Below are 16,271 nucleotides of genomic sequence, written 5' to 3'. Positions count from 1 at the left end.
TATTCGACAACTACTATAATCTGCCATTTTTTTACTACTTAAAATCACAACCAAGCTCTATAATTCGCTGGTATGTAAAATTCAGTAATCGGGTGCCTATATCAGCTGTCCGCTGTCGTATTTAACGTAGCTGAGGCATGGAACAACCTACCGGGACGAGCAGTAATTTAATCGTGAAAAAACTGTGGCCCTCCATGAATCAACATGATGAAAACTGGGAACCGAAAGACTTAGTTTCATTAGAAGAATTGATTCAGAGGGCGACTGAAAACTCAGAGCTAGAGCGAAATGTTTTAGAAGAATAAATAGCAGAAAGTTCTAAGGAGTATGGGCTGTTTTCGACTGAAGTCGAGCTTATAAATACATCAATAGGCTTGGATTCCAAGGATGAAGGCAATAATTGTCAACCGACTGCAGCTCATACAGTCAAATCAGAAGATGCACTAGCTGGGACTGACGCGTTACCATTAATAATTAATGGGCAGAAGAGGAAAATAATGCAATCATTAACACATTCATCATGTTGCATAAATTACGAGATGACACAATCTTCCAACAATATTCAGAAAAAAACAAACAATACTGAACAAGTAGTTGTGATTTACTGTTTAATATGTATGCGGTTAATAAACTTAAGTTTATAATTAATATCTATGTATAATTTAATACATAATCGATTTTGATCATAAAAAACTGCAAATTGCTAGGTAGTACAAATTTCTCAATAAAAACTATTTTTACAAAATATCTGTCTAAATGTTTACAATATTTTGTATGTATGCACTATAATCCGCCGTTTTCACTAATTGGACACTTGTCTGGTTTTTGGGGTGGCGGTTTACTGAGAGAGTGCTTGTATGTTAATAACAACTCACATCAAAATCAGCTGTTTAATGGTGGCCATTTTGGATTTATTAAGGGTAGGAAAGGTGCAAGATGTAGAAATAAAGCCTTATTTTTATTTTCAAATGTGTTTATTAAATAAATTATGTCGGCTGTATAAGATTTTTAATTTTGTCAGTATATTATCAAAAATATAAATTAAACTGCATATTGCTTTTGTAAAAACTGTAAAATTATTCTTATCGACACAACATTGTCTAGTTTTTATTATGAGAGGCGAGCAATATGTCCATCAAAAATAATGTGACAGATGTTGAATAAAGAATACCTCATACATAATCACGATGACGGTATAACTTATCACTAAATCATCTCTTAGTAGATTGAAAAATATTTCTTGTTTTGATATATTATTAAGTTGTACTTGTTTAGTGTTTTTATTAGGTATAATATACCTACATATATGATATTGATTATATAACAGTGTATCAAGAAGGTATAAAATATTAAATGTTTGAGATAACAGTATCTATAGAAACTTATTTTAATCAATTTTTGTCATGTTAATTAGAATACCGTTAAAATCCAGAATGTCATATTGCCCGTCAATCACTACATCATTACGATTTTATGGAAATATAATTTCCTTGAAAATTCCAGTTTGAATTCCACTCTCTTTTAGATACATAAATCATATCTTCGATTGTGTTTCCGCGATCAACGTCATTGCATTCTTTTGTGCGAATATTATTGGTATAGTCTGTTGAATTTCTCTGCGTTATTATGGACATCAAGAGTTCTTGAATGAGCTCCGCGTACAACCAGGGATGCCAATTGTGATAATCCAGCCGGTTTCCGCAATAAAACGATGTGTCATTAACGGCAGGGTGATATTGCTCAGAGTGAAATAAATCGGTATTTTGGTTTTGAATATGTAATTTTTCTAGATCTTCGGCGGGATGTAAACTTTGTCCGTACAATAAATCATTTTCTAATGCGTCCGACGATTGTAGATAACTGTGCGTGTCGTTTTCTGCGAAGTTGTCTTCTAAGCCATTTTGGAGAGCCGGCGGCCCGATGATGTTGATAGTTTGTCTCGGAGTAGAGAACGGTAAGAAGGTGTGGGAGGCTATTAAAGATGACGCAATTAATGTGGACAGACTAGCTATGTAACTTACGGATAACGCTAAATACACTGTAACTAAACATTTCATCAAATCAATACTTTCAATTGTGTTAGTTATGTTTGCCATGTCTCCGTAAGTGAACCATCCACGAAGCGTGGCTTGCCGTAATGCTACTTGTTGCTCTAACCATTCTAGCGCTGTCTCGAATACACATTCATTCACGAACACCCGCCAATTCTGTAAATAAGAACAGTTTATACAGTATTTAAAATAAACTACATTGCATAAATAAACAAGAATAACCACCATCATGAATACGTGTATTAAATAAGGCTCTAAGTACCAAAAAGTAGTATTGCCTGTAGTTACAAAATACCGAGTCATTGCAGTAAAATTTCATGAAGCAGACCTTTTGAAAAATGTGGTTTTACGGTGTAAAGCAATCACGGCAGCTTCTATAATTTTAGGTATTAAGAACTCGCAAATGTCAACACACCATCTTCAGCCATTTTATATTGAATGAGGTTGACCACTGTAGTGCTATTTACACCATTATAAATAAAACAGGCCAACGGACTTACAACGTCAACAGGTTTAAATATTTTGCTGTATTTTGTTGACTTGCTTGAGGCACTTGGACCATAGTTGAAGTTATTGGTGTTAGTATGTAGAACACTTTTCTATAAAAATGTCAGTTTTTTTGTTTTTGGTACTTAGAGCCTTAATTAATACACGTATTCAATTATTATATCAATTTTAAAAAAACACACACACATGACCAGTTTCATAAACTTCAAATAGGACATTCTCAACGAATATGGAAAATATATTGTTACAGCTATTTATACTAACAATTAATATTGTGTTTAATGTATTTCAATTAATACAATGTCTTTCAACGAAGAATTAACAGTATTTGTTTTTATCCATACGCCGTTACAGGTGGAATTTTAGGACCTCCAAAATGTATCACAAAGAGTTATCATAACAGACTTTTTATTAGAATCAAATATTTTGTATAATTAATTTCTAGGCATCTCTCAGGCATAATTTTTAACTTTAAATATTACTTTTCCAATTTAGTTTATATAATTAGTCTTGGTGTGTGATTAAACTTTAAGAGTAATGCTTAATCTATTAAACATTTTAAATGTTATCGTGAAAATGTTCGTAAAAGTAAAAGTTAAAAAAAACATTTTTTTAACTAAATACAAAAAAAAAAATTAAAAGGTATCAATTTTCAATTTTTTGAGACGTTTTTTGTTTCCCCTGAATATTTTAATAAATTGACTTCCGCGGTGTTGTTCCTTAAGCGACGATATGTACAATGTCATATATACTTATAATTATCGTCACATACGTCAACACGAGAATACGCTAATGTACATGTGTGTATAATTCGCATATACATAATATGTCTCACGTTCGCTAACTTAGCGCGGTCAATTGGTGATATGCCGAAATAAAATATTTCTTTCTCTCTCATTTTTCGTATGCGAGACGGAGAGAAAGCACAACGTTTGCCATAATCTTTCTTCACATTATGTTGCGATCTTCGGTCATTGCCCGATATGAAACAGATATACATTTTCAATGTGTCAAATGAAACAGATATAACGTCGACTGACTCGGATCTACCACGCCGACACAGTATGTTACCTATTCTGTCAGTTGCAAAAGCCACAAGGTATTCAACGAGTATTGAATTTATTAAATATGTGATTGTTTTAATCTTATGTAAATAGTATTAGGTAAGTTATTATATAAATAGACACACAAAGTTTGGTTTTAGTGATTTATTTAGTGATATTGTGGTATTGTTTATCGGGATAGTTTATTTGTTTGAACTGACACTTAAATTTAAAATGCTTAATTCGGTAATTTAATATGTGGGAAAAATAGACAATTTTTATAATCGTGTGATTGATGATTTTTCAAAAAGCATAAAAAGGAAAATGTACAAAAAATTATACGTGTTGTGTGCAATTTCGGCTAATGATGGGTTGGCGATGTGAAAAATAGACATTTTTTTGAAAGGTACCTATAAAAAGAAAGGTACCTAAAACCTACCTATAATAATTTCTAGCACTTATTCTATAATGTATAAAAAGCCAATTTGCAGTAAGTTTTTTTAAGTATACAACGAAAAGGAAAATTAAAATAATATATTCAAAATTGACCTACCACTTTTTCGGGCCTATGGCCGCCAATGGTAGGGCATAAAAATTATTTTATCTGATTAAATTTTAAATATTATTTTTGGCATTCTACTTGTGACATATTGAGAAAAATCCGAATCTACAATATCCATCATAGAATTTTGTGTAATACCATAAATTATTATATAAAATACATTATTTCAGTTACATATATCAATGTAATGCAAACCCGTTACAATAAATCGTCACGTAAATTTTTTTTCAGCGCAATTGGTTTGTAGATATCAATATGATTTCATAAAAAGAAATTCAGTACATACATAAATAAAAACTTACAATTGCTTGCAGGAAGTTCCGTTCAATTTGAATGAGTGTCTGAGAGGTGATTCCAGCGGAGGCAGCCCATTCTTCGGAGAATACTTCATCATCTTCGCCGTCGTCTTGTAGAAATTTGTTTGAAACCATCTACAAAAAATAGTTTAACATTTGCACATTAAATACACTCAGTAACAAAAGAAGAATACCACATTTGGGCAATAAGTTAACATTACACTTGATGAGTTTTACCTCTGATACGCCTACATATTGTAACTTGAATAATAAAGCAAACCGCAAGAATTATGTTTTTGAGATGTGATGATACATGCCGAGGACTAATGACTCTATACTAGAGGAAATAAAGCTGAGGTACTCCAATGAATGTCTCCAGAGAGTTCTGTAGTTCTTTGGATAGAGCCAGATGAGATGATAACGATTTAGAGACATACTATAAGCGGAAACATCTCCAGATCAACATGAAAAAGGTAAGTCCCATACTTGATGGTTTGGCAAATTGAAGGACACTACGGACCTCTTGATACCTTCAGCCATGTGGACGGCGGATTGCATATATAATGAGAAGAGCCTTTGAATGGAGTCACGTTTACCAAGAATGAAAGATATGAGAAAAGGATAGTAAAAAGAAAAATATTTACTTAATTCGACTGCTTTTGGTATTTGTCTGCGCCATGTGCTATTTATTCATTACTAATGGCTCCAATTATATAACTAGACTCCACGATGCCATAGCAACATTAAGCATTAGCACATTGACTGCTGAGTAGATAATAACTTTTTAATTATCACATTTAAAATGCATGCTAATTACATCGATTGGCCGCCTGATCGTTACGCGCTAGGTGCGTCTTCAGCGTCCAATGACTTAATAGCAGTGGCGAAGGGTGGAGGTAGGCTGTTAAGATTCGCTATAAATAATGCACACTAAACTTTTTTAGTCATATGTATTTGTTTTTATTGAACTAAGACTACAATTTACAGATGGTGTTAGTTAGTTTTTAAAAATCAATTAAACCCGGTCTAAACGAAACCATAATAGTTTTGGTCTAATTTGGGCAATACGACAAAATTGTGCACACTTTTTCATTCATAGTTATTTGTTTTCATTGTATTACAAATACATATTACACATATTGTTGGTTATTTTTTTTAATTCATTAAGCCCTGCCTAAACCAAAATATAATTAATAAAAAATATTATTCTATTTATAAAATATTCAAAGTTATGTATGATTTAATTGCATAATTTTAGATATTTTATAGATAGACATGTATTTTTTGACTATTATCTATTATGGCTTGGTTTCTCAGGGTTTAATTGAATTTTAAAAACTAACCAACACTATCTGTAAATTGTAGTCTTATTTCAAAGAAAACAAATATGTATGTGTGAAAAAGTTTAATGTGCACTGTTTATGGCGGATCTTAACACAATCGCTGCGTACCTTTTAATTACTTTTTAATTACCGTATTTAAATAACATGTTAATTGGATCGATCGGCCGCTTAACGGGGACACGGCAGCCGTGTCATCCGCGTCGAATGAGTTAACAGCCTACCTCCACCCTTCGCCACTGCTTAATAGTCATGATACAAAAATTCAGGGGTCAGTTTGATTGTCATAACGCCTCTTGTAATTGGTTCATAACTTATATTGTGTTGCAAGTGTTAAAAATTATAAGTAAGTAAGTAAGTAAACCAAAAATTGATCAGCTTGGTGGCTACACTTAACTATTTTCTAACTCCAAACTATAAGAGATGGTATTTCAACAAGTTACAAGTCACTTACATTTACTAAAATATTATTTTTGTTTCATATTATCAGTGTCTGTAAGTGGAACCTAACACCTTTGACGCAACCTTTCATTCATAATTATTGTCGAATTGGATTGCGCTAAAAATAGAAATATCATGACTTGGCGAAAAGATTCTTGGTCGCGTCAGAAAGACAGAATGAGTCATCGTGTCTGTGAGTTTTCTCGTGTAATTTGTACTACGTGATAGAAATATAAATATAATAATTGTATTTCACGGTTACATAAGTAATAACAACAACTGTAAATTGGTATTAACCACATAGCATGTAATACACATTTCTATCTTTGTTTTGTTGGTTAATAATATGAAGATCATAATATTATTGTTTTTAATATTATGTTTATCCTTGAGGCAATAAAATTAAAATATGTGGTAACAACAATTTACGCAATAAAAATTATGAAATGAAAACGATCTGTTTATTTTAAAAGTTTGCATATTTTTAAAATGATTCTTAATCTTTATGTCATCATAGATAACAGTTTGATGCATTGACGTAATAGATAAAAAAATCTAAGCTGAGATAAAATCGCCAATAGAACTGGGTTTTAATATACGAAGCACAATCACTGCTAACCTTTTAATTACCACATTTAAATAACATGTTAATTATATCTAATGGCGAACGACTCCAAACGCGCCAGTCGCGGTGTGAGCACTAAATGAGTTAAACAGGTGATGGATTTCAATGGTGAAGTTTCATATAATTATGTAGTTGTAGAAGTCTTGAAATAGGTAAGATATACACATATTGATACCATAGTTAAAAAATTTCAAGGTTTTGAGTTAATAATGCCATTCAATATCGAAATGTCTTATCTTCATAATTCAGCAAAAAAAGTTTTTTAAATATGTCATAAAATCAAATAACCCTTTCCGCGGGTCTATTCTATACACAAGCCTGCTTTCGGTCCGCTACGGCACCTAAATAGGGTAGGAAAGTATCGAATTATTAACACATTACATTACTTACTCAAAAATCAAGGCTTTAAAATTCAAATGAGAATATTATATACAAAAATTTTGAATGCTATTTACATATCGTCGCTTAAGAAACAACACCACATTCATCTTTGATATAACGTTAAACGCGACTTTCTTCCAACGCTTTATCGATCTTTGTTCATCTAAATAAGAGAGTTCATCATGTCTGATGTGTCAACACCGCCCATGTATTTACTGTAAGTAATTATTGCAGATGGCTTCGTCACATAATACAAATGAGAAATTATTTTCACAATAATAGGTATGTATGGGGAGCACGTGTTGTTAGCTCTACGCAATCGAATGCCATTAAAATAATATTTTCATATAACTGATTGTTTCCAATAGCTGGTAAAAATCAAAACTCCGTGCGCAGATTTCGCTCACTAGCGCGATCGCCCATATGATAGAGCGAGAAAGAGATATGTCCATTACTTTTAACAGTACATTCAGCGGGGGATATCTAATTGCCTCATTATCTATCCAAATCGATAAATTTCGCCCGGATTTTGAAAAACATTGTAGCAGCCAAAGGATAAGTAAATACCGTGAATAAAAATTAACATTTTACGTATTGTCTTCCATAGTATTAATTTTGAAGGGGGAAGGGCTTCAAAAATACTGGTTGCCTGGCGTCACATTTTTCTGTGAGGCCCTGCTCCTGTGTACAATTAATTACATATTTTCATGGCAATGTATCTAATTTTAATTTTTTGCCCAACATGCACCCCTGCAAACACTAACGAAAATAAAGAATTACAGAAGGCTGGAAACAATATCGCTTATTAAACTTTTAACACCATTTATTTAACTTGGTTAACTATAGCACTTTGATCCCTTTTATCCTCATCTCAATTATTCTAAATATATTCATTAAATTGTAGTGCGATTCATAGTTTTTATATAATATAATATGTTTTCCTTTTTATATAATATGTACAGTAGAATCTCATTAATCCACAACTATATTATAAACCTGATAGTATCAGATTGCTGGAATGTATGGAAAATTTATAAATAAAACATGATATGTAATGATATAACCGAGATATAAATTTGAAAAGTTTTATGGTTATTAACGAAACTTGTTATAAAAATAATTTCTTATCGACGATACTTTTTTCATACTAAAACCTCTCCTGTAATTTACGCAAAATCAATGTGTCTTAAAATAGTGCCGAATTAAGTGCCAGACTTGTGAGTTGCTGGATTAGTGGAAGTGTACTATATTTTGTTTACGGTGAGGAAGTAAAAATGTAAAATAAATCAATGTTTATTACCAAAGAAACCAAAAACAATTCAGATGGGGCCATTTTCGATACGTATTCGGGGTTGCAATTCTTCAAGCGTTCCAAATATAAAATAGCTAATACAAGAGAGCATGGCGACACACACGCCTGTCGGGTCAATTCGGCTGCATCATCCACATGTAATCGTTTTAGAGTTTTTCCTCTCTGAGATTCAGAAAAAATCTCTGCTGATATTTCTGAAACATACACCATAATAAATTAGATTTCAGTACTCTGTATAGGACATAAAGTCTCACAGAGAAACAAGACAGTTTAAATATTTGAAAGTAAATTTATCCTACGACCACTTGGCCTGATGAAAGAATTCAAGCATTGTACAATCGTATCATCTCTTCGCATTAACTACCTACACCAAAGCGTTGAGCAATGAGGAAAGTACACACGATGGTAAGAATCAGAAAATATATGAATAAAATGAAACTAATATCATTTTAGTTTTGAAATAGAAAAAAGTACTACACCATACACAGAGCAAAAATGAAAAACTTAGCCTTCAATGTGAGCATTAAAATCTTTGATAACATTGACGAAAAAAAGGTTATAGTGCCACAGATGACCATTATCATTTTTTTGGCGGAAACAGTTTATCCCATGTACCTAGACATATTAAATACCTTTTTCTGTCGGGGGAGATGCTTTTCGATCCAATAATTATTGTTAATTTAAAGTTTGATATATTTCGATATATCATTATCATACACTAAGGTTAGGTTGGGTTTGGTCTAAACTAAACAAAGTTATAAAAGGTCATGCCGTCATCTGTGGCACCATTACAAAAAATAATGTCTATATGTTAGGTACATGACGACTGCCAATATTCGCTAGATAAAACCATGGCCTGTCTAGAATAAAGTAAAAGTTGACACACATCACCGCCGTCTACTTGAGTCGGCAATGCATGCTTACATTAAAATACATTACTAACCTGTCACAGGAAGGCTCAGACACGGAAAGGAAGGTAATTTTCCATAATATAACGATTTCGTTATTCTGTATAAGAAATCATTGTGGTTACCTATCACCTGAAAATATTAAAACGTTAATATTGAGTGTTATAATGACAATTTCTTTAAAAAAAAAAATACATACGTCACATTACGAGAGTGGCAAAGGTACCTTTAATTTGCTTTTTGTTGGGTCTCTCCTTCGTTTCGATATATTCGACATCCTTAAAAAAATACGCCACAATAGCACGTTACCGTCGCAGCGCTGTAACAGTATTATTATAATTAATCTGTTTCTATTTTTTAGATAAGATAAACAGTTCACGTTACGTCTGCGTCAAATGGGACGAAATTTTACGATCTCCGCGGAACACGAAAATGCGAAATAGAGGACAGGGCATAGACTAATATTGGCACAGACCATAGATAACATGATAGACAATGACACAATGACATAATCTCAACAAAAATAGGTGGGTTGGTACCTACCTATTTATTATTGGGGAATATATGTATTCGCACAATTGAATAGACTGTTTTCACTTGCGGTCTAGCACCCGTCGCGAGCAGACGTCCCGTCCTGCGCTCCGATACCTGCCTACAGCCGAGACCTTCATACACAACAAGATACCGCATAGAAAGCAGCCGACAAGAAAATTATTACTTACTTTCACCGCCGCAAGTGACCAGCCAAGATACCTACCCGCTACCAATAGCGAGTCATCCACACGCCAGCCGATCAACATACCTACTTGCCACCACAGCGCAAATGTATAGACGACCATCCACCGACTTCACAATGGAGCAAATCTCTAGCGAGATCAGCAAACTCGCCGCATACAAACCTACCAGACTACGCGACTTCATGACACTACACTTCCTGCTCACGAAGCCGCGGAAAACATCCACGCCGCGGCGCCCGTCCCACCTCACACCTGGAGGACAAACAACGCCAGCTCCATATCATCACACACATGGACCAACAAGAGCAGGACGCAGCAATACAGACCACCACCTCGCAACTACAGATCTCCATCACAACCGCCGATCAAAGAGGCAGACCCCGTCATTCACTCAGGACAAGGAAGCGACCGGATGTCGGTCGTTATCAGGGGCCTCTCGATCGGCGTACACACGGAGGATATCACCAACGACCTCCTCCGCAAAGGCTTCCCGATCATCAACGTCAGGAGGATGACCCGGGGCAGGAGCCAGCATCCGATGCCTCTTGTCCTGGTCAGCCTCCTCGACAACGACAGAGGGAGGCTGATACACAACCTACATCACGCACTTCACCGCAGGATCACGGTAGAACTGCCGAGACGGAACAACCACTCACCGACCAGCCCACACATAGCCAGCGAACCCAAGGAAACACAGGCCGCCAGCATCCCGGCGCCAACTGCATCCCCACATACAGCCAACAATGAAACACAGACAGATATACTTCCACCGGACAGCCCCGTGCCCACATCAATTCAGCTCTCAACCACAGACGACTCAATCAACAAACCCATCACAGACGAACTCACGGCTGTGCCATCCTCGCTCACTCAACAACACGACGAAGCATAGACAGACATACTACCACCGGACAGCCCCACGCCCATATCACCTCAGCCTTCAATCACCGACGACTCTAACAACATCACAGACGAGCCAACGGCCATGCCGCCACCCTCGCCCACTCAACAACACGATGAAGACACAAGCAGCGACGAAGGAGAGGCCCTGTTCACTCCAGCGGGCTCCCCTATCACGTCGCCTACTGAAACAACCCAATACTCCAAAGAGGTAGAAGAGGACATGGAGGAGTGCCTCGGCGTCATAATGGAACTAGCGAAAAAACACAATCTCGCAATAAAACACGATCCCTCACTAGCAGAAGCTTTCACAAACCAATATGTCCAGGATGCATACGATATCGCGCACAAATGCATAGCCGATCACAATCTCCAAGAACAATTCCAACAACAATTTGCAACCATGGCAACTCAATTTAACATCCCGACCAACACCGAACCGAGCACTCCGACACGAAAAAGAAAACCAAGAAGAAGCGCCAGGACAAATCGACGATAACCAGTCACAACAACGAAGCTCATTATCTCCGCCCATACCATAACTGACCATGAAAATAAACGACATACCTACCAATCCAGATTCGGATCCAGAAACAGACGCTGATCCGGATCTTCACTCTGCAACCAGGAAACTAAGAAGAACGAAAAGAAGATGGACGACCGATACAGAATAGGACGCGATGCAAAGAAGAAAGAAACGAGCGAGCGTAGCGGTGGCCGAATGGATTGTCGAGATCGCAAGTGCCGAGACTAAATTAAATTAACTTCAATTGAAACAACAACATTGACCTTGGAGGCGAGCAGCCTCGGGCCCTCTTCAAGAAGGACCGCATAACATCACCACGTAGAAGCAGCCAAAATCACCAACAACACTTGACCTTGGAGGCATACAGCCTCTCCAGGCCCTCCTCAAGAACCCGGAAAAATTAACATCACCACGTAGAAGCATACAATCCTATAGCACAGATAATTAATTCAGATGAAGGGGATGTGGGAATAGCTCGGGTGCCCCGAAACCGAGGATTATCTCAAGTCAAGTCAAGACTGTTTTCACAAAGCGCTGACAACATTTAAAAAGATGTTCGTCACATCGGAAATGGATGATATTCACAAATCAACTACAACACTCAAATGATCGATTTGCACTAAGGAAAAAGTAGTCTTCACGTATCAATATACTATTGTAACCAATTAATAGTAAAAGAATACAAACACGAAGAAAATTAGGTTTAATGATTTAAAACAATATTTTGCCAAAACATAAGTATGTATTAGGTACCTACTTTCAGATTCAAATAATACCTATTTAAAAAGTGACGTTAATTAAATTTAGGTAATTGTGCCGCAGATGCCGTATGAGCTTTTATGATTTTTTTTTACGAAAACAGTTTATTCCATGTAGACAATTATAATAAATACCTTTTTCTGTCGGCGGATAGGTTTTACGATCCAATAATTGTTAATTTAAAATGCTTATAAATTTTGATGCATCATTATCACAAACTAAGATTATATTGGGTAATATTAGGTTGGGGTTGGTTAGGTTAGATTAGGTTGGGTAAGGTTAGGTTAGGTTAGGTTCCTCCCTGCGTCTATCACCTTGCCGTGGTAGGGAGGCTTCAGCTGCTCCGGCAGTCACCAAGAACAGACAACGTCTTTAATCCAAGATAAAGCCTGCCAACCCCTATGGCCATCCTCCCACGGCGCAACTGAAATCTGATGGAACTAGTTTGTGAAGGAACTCATAAACTGACCAATGTGATGCTTCGCACACGGCGCTACTGAAACCCAGTTGAAATAATAATCACATAACCTCAAACTGTCAAACTCAACTATCAACCGCATAGATATCAACCGTGTTGTACAAAAACTGACAACACGCGCGCTGCAGCGTTTACATACGGTTATTTTGATTTTCCAATTAATATTTAACCAATTTTGGTAAGAAAATATGATTTTTCACCGAAATCTAATGATGTTGGTACCACTGTTTTACGGTGACTGGAAACTTCAGAGACCGCGCGACTAGCATGTCGCATCTCTTCGCGACCGTTTTGAAGCTGAGAGATTCCAATCTCGCCGTCAGCGAGCCGCCATTGAAATACATTAGCTAGATACTGGCTGGAATTTTAGTTTCAGTTCCGACGGACATAAGTTGCGCCGTGGGAGGATGGCCTATGAGTATCCTGGCTTATCCGGCTATGCGTGGCTCTGGTCGGACGGACCTTTTTCCCTAGCTACTCGTGGGATATATTATGGAGAAAAAAACTAAAACTAAAACAAACGATGATATGTGGAAGTTATTTGACTTACTAGATGGGCGGGTAAATTCTTTAATGGCTTACATTAAAGAAAAAACCAACGTACACGCCCCAATTAAAGAAGGGCTAGTTGAAATCACTAGACTGGTTCGCGGCATTGCTGCCCATAAGGATACCGCAAATGCCCTTTCTGCAGAGCTGACGGTTGTCAAAAACGACAAAACAACGCAAACAGAAAAAAAGAGAAGAAAACAACCGAAGAGAACTGGCAGAAGGTCTCTAAGAGGCAGAGAAAAGCCAAAAGAGTGCCTACCAAACATGAGGCCTCGCAAAAGGCGAATCAGGCTGTAAAAGACCTGCCTCTAGCCACCAAGAGAATGGAAGGCTCGGAAGGGACGAAATCACGTGTCAAACCATTGACACGGCGATCGCCTCCTGGACCCAGGAATGAAGCAATTCAGATTCAAACTGAAGGCTCTTCCTTATCTTATGCCGACACACTCAGGAAGTTAAAAAAAGAGGTAACGCTGAGAGATGTGGAAGTGTCGTCCATTCGAAAATCGAAGCGAGGCGACCTGCTACTCCATATGAGACATGGGACGCAACAAACCGGCGAGCTGATGGGGGCCATTGCCAGGGTTCTTGGTGAGAGTGCGACGCTCAGCAAACTTACCCCCAGCGTCACCGTCGAGATACGCGACATTGACGGCGCAACAGATGAGTGTGAGCTCCTTGAGTCGCTATCGGCCGTTTCACCGGAGATAGGAAGGAATGCAAAAATTTTGTCATTGAAACCTGCCTTCGGAGGAACTCAACTGGCAATCGCCAGACTGCCAAGAGTGGCATCTACCGGACTCATCGCGGCCGGAAAAGTGCGGATTGGCTGGGTCAACTGCAGGATGAGACCGCGTGTTCATCTGCCGCGGTGTTTCAGATGCCGTGGATTTGGACACGTGGCAGCCGACTGCAGTAGCTTGGTGGACCGAAGTAAGAAGTGCAACCGGTGTGGCCAGGAAGGCCACAAAGCAGCAGTTTGCCAAAACAAACCGAACTGTACGACCTGCGCTGTCTTAAAAATGAATTGTGACCATCAGACAGGCAGCAGAAACTGCGCAACCTTCAAAGCGTCATTAGAGGAAAAAAGGAAAAAATGTTAAGACTCCTCCAAATCAACCTCAATGGCTGCCAGGTTGCCCAAGATCTGATGGTACAGATAGCTGAAGAGCGACGAGCGGACCTCGTGATTATCTCCGAGCAATACCGCGACGCAGCCAACAGGTGGTATGCGGATACCAACTCGAGATCCGCAATCTACGCACCGACTGCCCAGCTACGCATTACAGGTGTTGGAACTGACAGAGATGGTGGCTGGGTATGGGCAGAAACAGCAGAGCTGAGAATATACAGCTGCTATTTCTCACCTAACTCTTCTCTCGAGACCTTCGCAAAGGATATCCAACGCCTTGAAGACGACGTGAAGATGTCCACCTTACCAGTGATCGTCGCTGGAGATTTCAACGCGAAAGCTCCAGAATGGGGTTCTTCTAAAACAGATAGAAGAGGAGTCTTGCTCTCTGAGATGGCGTCTCATCTGCATCTACATGTAGCAAATGTAGGAAGCAGCCTCACCTTTGTTCGGGGCGGCAGTGGCTCAGTCATCGATGTCACGTTCGCAGACGAAGCAGTCGTGGGAGGAATCAGGAACTTCGAAGCGGGGGCACACGCCACCAGACCCCAGCCGTATCCCACCAACTCTGGCTGGGGGGTCCGAAAGCTCAACTTGACAGCTCTTGATGAGGCCGTTGCTGAGGGAAGGAAAGGAGTGATGGACACAATTGATGGTGATGCTGGAACTGAGGATGCTGTTCGCTCCCTAAACAGACTCTTGAAACAAAGCTGCGATGCCTCAATGGTAAGACGAAGCCAAAAAAACCAGCGAAGGCCAGTCTACTGGTGGACCGACACTATTGCTGACTTCCGTCGCGAGTGCCTTTACTCTAGACGCCAAGCACAGCGAAAGCCCGGAAACAACGACTACCAACAAATGCATCAGGACACAAGGACAGCGCTTCGGAACGCCATCAAAGAAAGCAAGGCAAGATGCTGGGCTGAGCTCTGCACTTCGGTCAACGAAGATCCCTGGGGAATGCCATACAAAATTGTGAGGAAGAAGCTCCGGACGACAGTTGCGGATCCCTACCTGGAGATTCCAGCTAATCTGGAGTCAGTTATAAATGGCCTGTTCCCACACCACCCTGCAAGAGAGCAAGTCCACTTGCAGACTACGATGGACGAAACCGTCTCACCATTCTCCGAGACAGAACTGCTAGCAGCAGCTGAGCGCATCAAGACCGCAAAAGCGCCAGGACCAGACTGTGTCCCAAATGCGGTCATTAAAAGGATCGCACAGACCGATCCTGCACTGTTGCTGGCAGTTTTTAACACGTGCTTGCTCGAGGGAACCTTTGCTTCACCCTGGAAGAGGCAAAAACTTGTTCTTATACCGAAAAGCAAAGCGACGCCCAGCGGCCCTTCTTCGTATAGGCCACTTTGTATGCTGGATGGAGCCGGAAAGCTTCTCGAAAGATTGATCCTGCAGCGCCTCCAGAATTCACTGGAAAATGACGAGAAAGGACTATCGAACAGCCAGTATGGATTCCGGCCTGGGCGTTCCACCATCGATGCGATAGCGCAAGTCGTCTCAACGATTCGTCTTGCCTGGCAGGGAAGCGTGAAGGCGAGCAAGCACGCTCTGCTGGTCACGCTCGACGTCAAAAACGCCTTTAACACGGCGAACTGGGAAAAAACCCTCAGGTCCCTAGTTGAAATTGACGTCCCAGCAAACCTCATAAGAATAATTGAGAGCTACTTCTCCGAGAGAGTTCTTGAATACGAATGCAGTGGCAA

General features: G+C 38.6%; 2 protein-coding genes across 2 annotated transcripts; one reads left to right on the top strand and one right to left on the bottom strand.

Annotated features, from left to right (window-relative positions):
• Nucleotides 1–968: 968 nt before the first annotated feature.
• Nucleotides 969–9,912, bottom strand: LOC147064771 (protein CNPPD1). Its single transcript, XM_085958047.1, has 5 exons — nucleotides 9,693–9,912; nucleotides 9,502–9,598; nucleotides 8,547–8,752; nucleotides 4,466–4,594; nucleotides 969–2,207 (listed from the first exon to the last, which is right to left on the bottom strand). Exons 1-5 carry the CDS (start codon nucleotides 9,741–9,743, stop codon nucleotides 1,464–1,466), a joined length of 1,227 nt encoding a protein of 408 aa, XP_085814173.1. The 5' UTR covers nucleotides 9,744–9,912; the 3' UTR covers nucleotides 969–1,463.
• On the top strand, nucleotides 9,828–11,737 carry LOC147064770 (uncharacterized). Its single transcript, XM_085958048.1, has 2 exons — nucleotides 9,828–11,117; nucleotides 11,175–11,737. The coding sequence occupies exon 1, from the start codon at nucleotides 10,616–10,618 to the stop codon at nucleotides 11,093–11,095; it is 480 nt and encodes a 159-aa protein (XP_085814174.1). The 5' UTR covers nucleotides 9,828–10,615; the 3' UTR covers nucleotides 11,096–11,117; nucleotides 11,175–11,737.
• Nucleotides 11,738–16,271: the final 4,534 nt, after the last annotated feature.

This window comes from Rhyacophila brunnea, unplaced genomic scaffold (genome assembly GCF_057557595.1).
Source record: "Rhyacophila brunnea isolate RB1 unplaced genomic scaffold, BYU_Rbru_1.0 scaffold_7, whole genome shotgun sequence".
Classification (NCBI taxonomy): domain Eukaryota; kingdom Metazoa; phylum Arthropoda; class Insecta; order Trichoptera; family Rhyacophilidae; genus Rhyacophila; species Rhyacophila brunnea.
Note: the sequence above shows the minus strand (reverse complement) of the source record. Positions and strands in the feature narration are given on the sequence as shown.

Bases quoted from the DNA above. Each gene is read 5' to 3' on its own strand.
- LOC147064771 (XM_085958047.1), bottom strand. From the start codon at position 9,743: ATGTCGAATATATCGAAACGAAGGAGAGACCCAACAAAAAGCAAATTA. The intron at 4,595-8,546 runs GTAATAAACATT...TATTTTTTGTAG, and splicing joins AATTGTTTTTGGTTTCTTTG to ATGGTTTCAAACAAATTTCT. The intron at 2,208-4,465 runs GTAAGTTTTTAT...TCTTATTTACAG, and splicing joins GGAACTTCCTGCAAGCAATT to AATTGGCGGGTGTTCGTGAA.
- LOC147064770 (XM_085958048.1), top strand. From the start codon at position 10,616: ATGTCGGTCGTTATCAGGGGCCTCTCGATCGGCGTACACACGGAGGAT.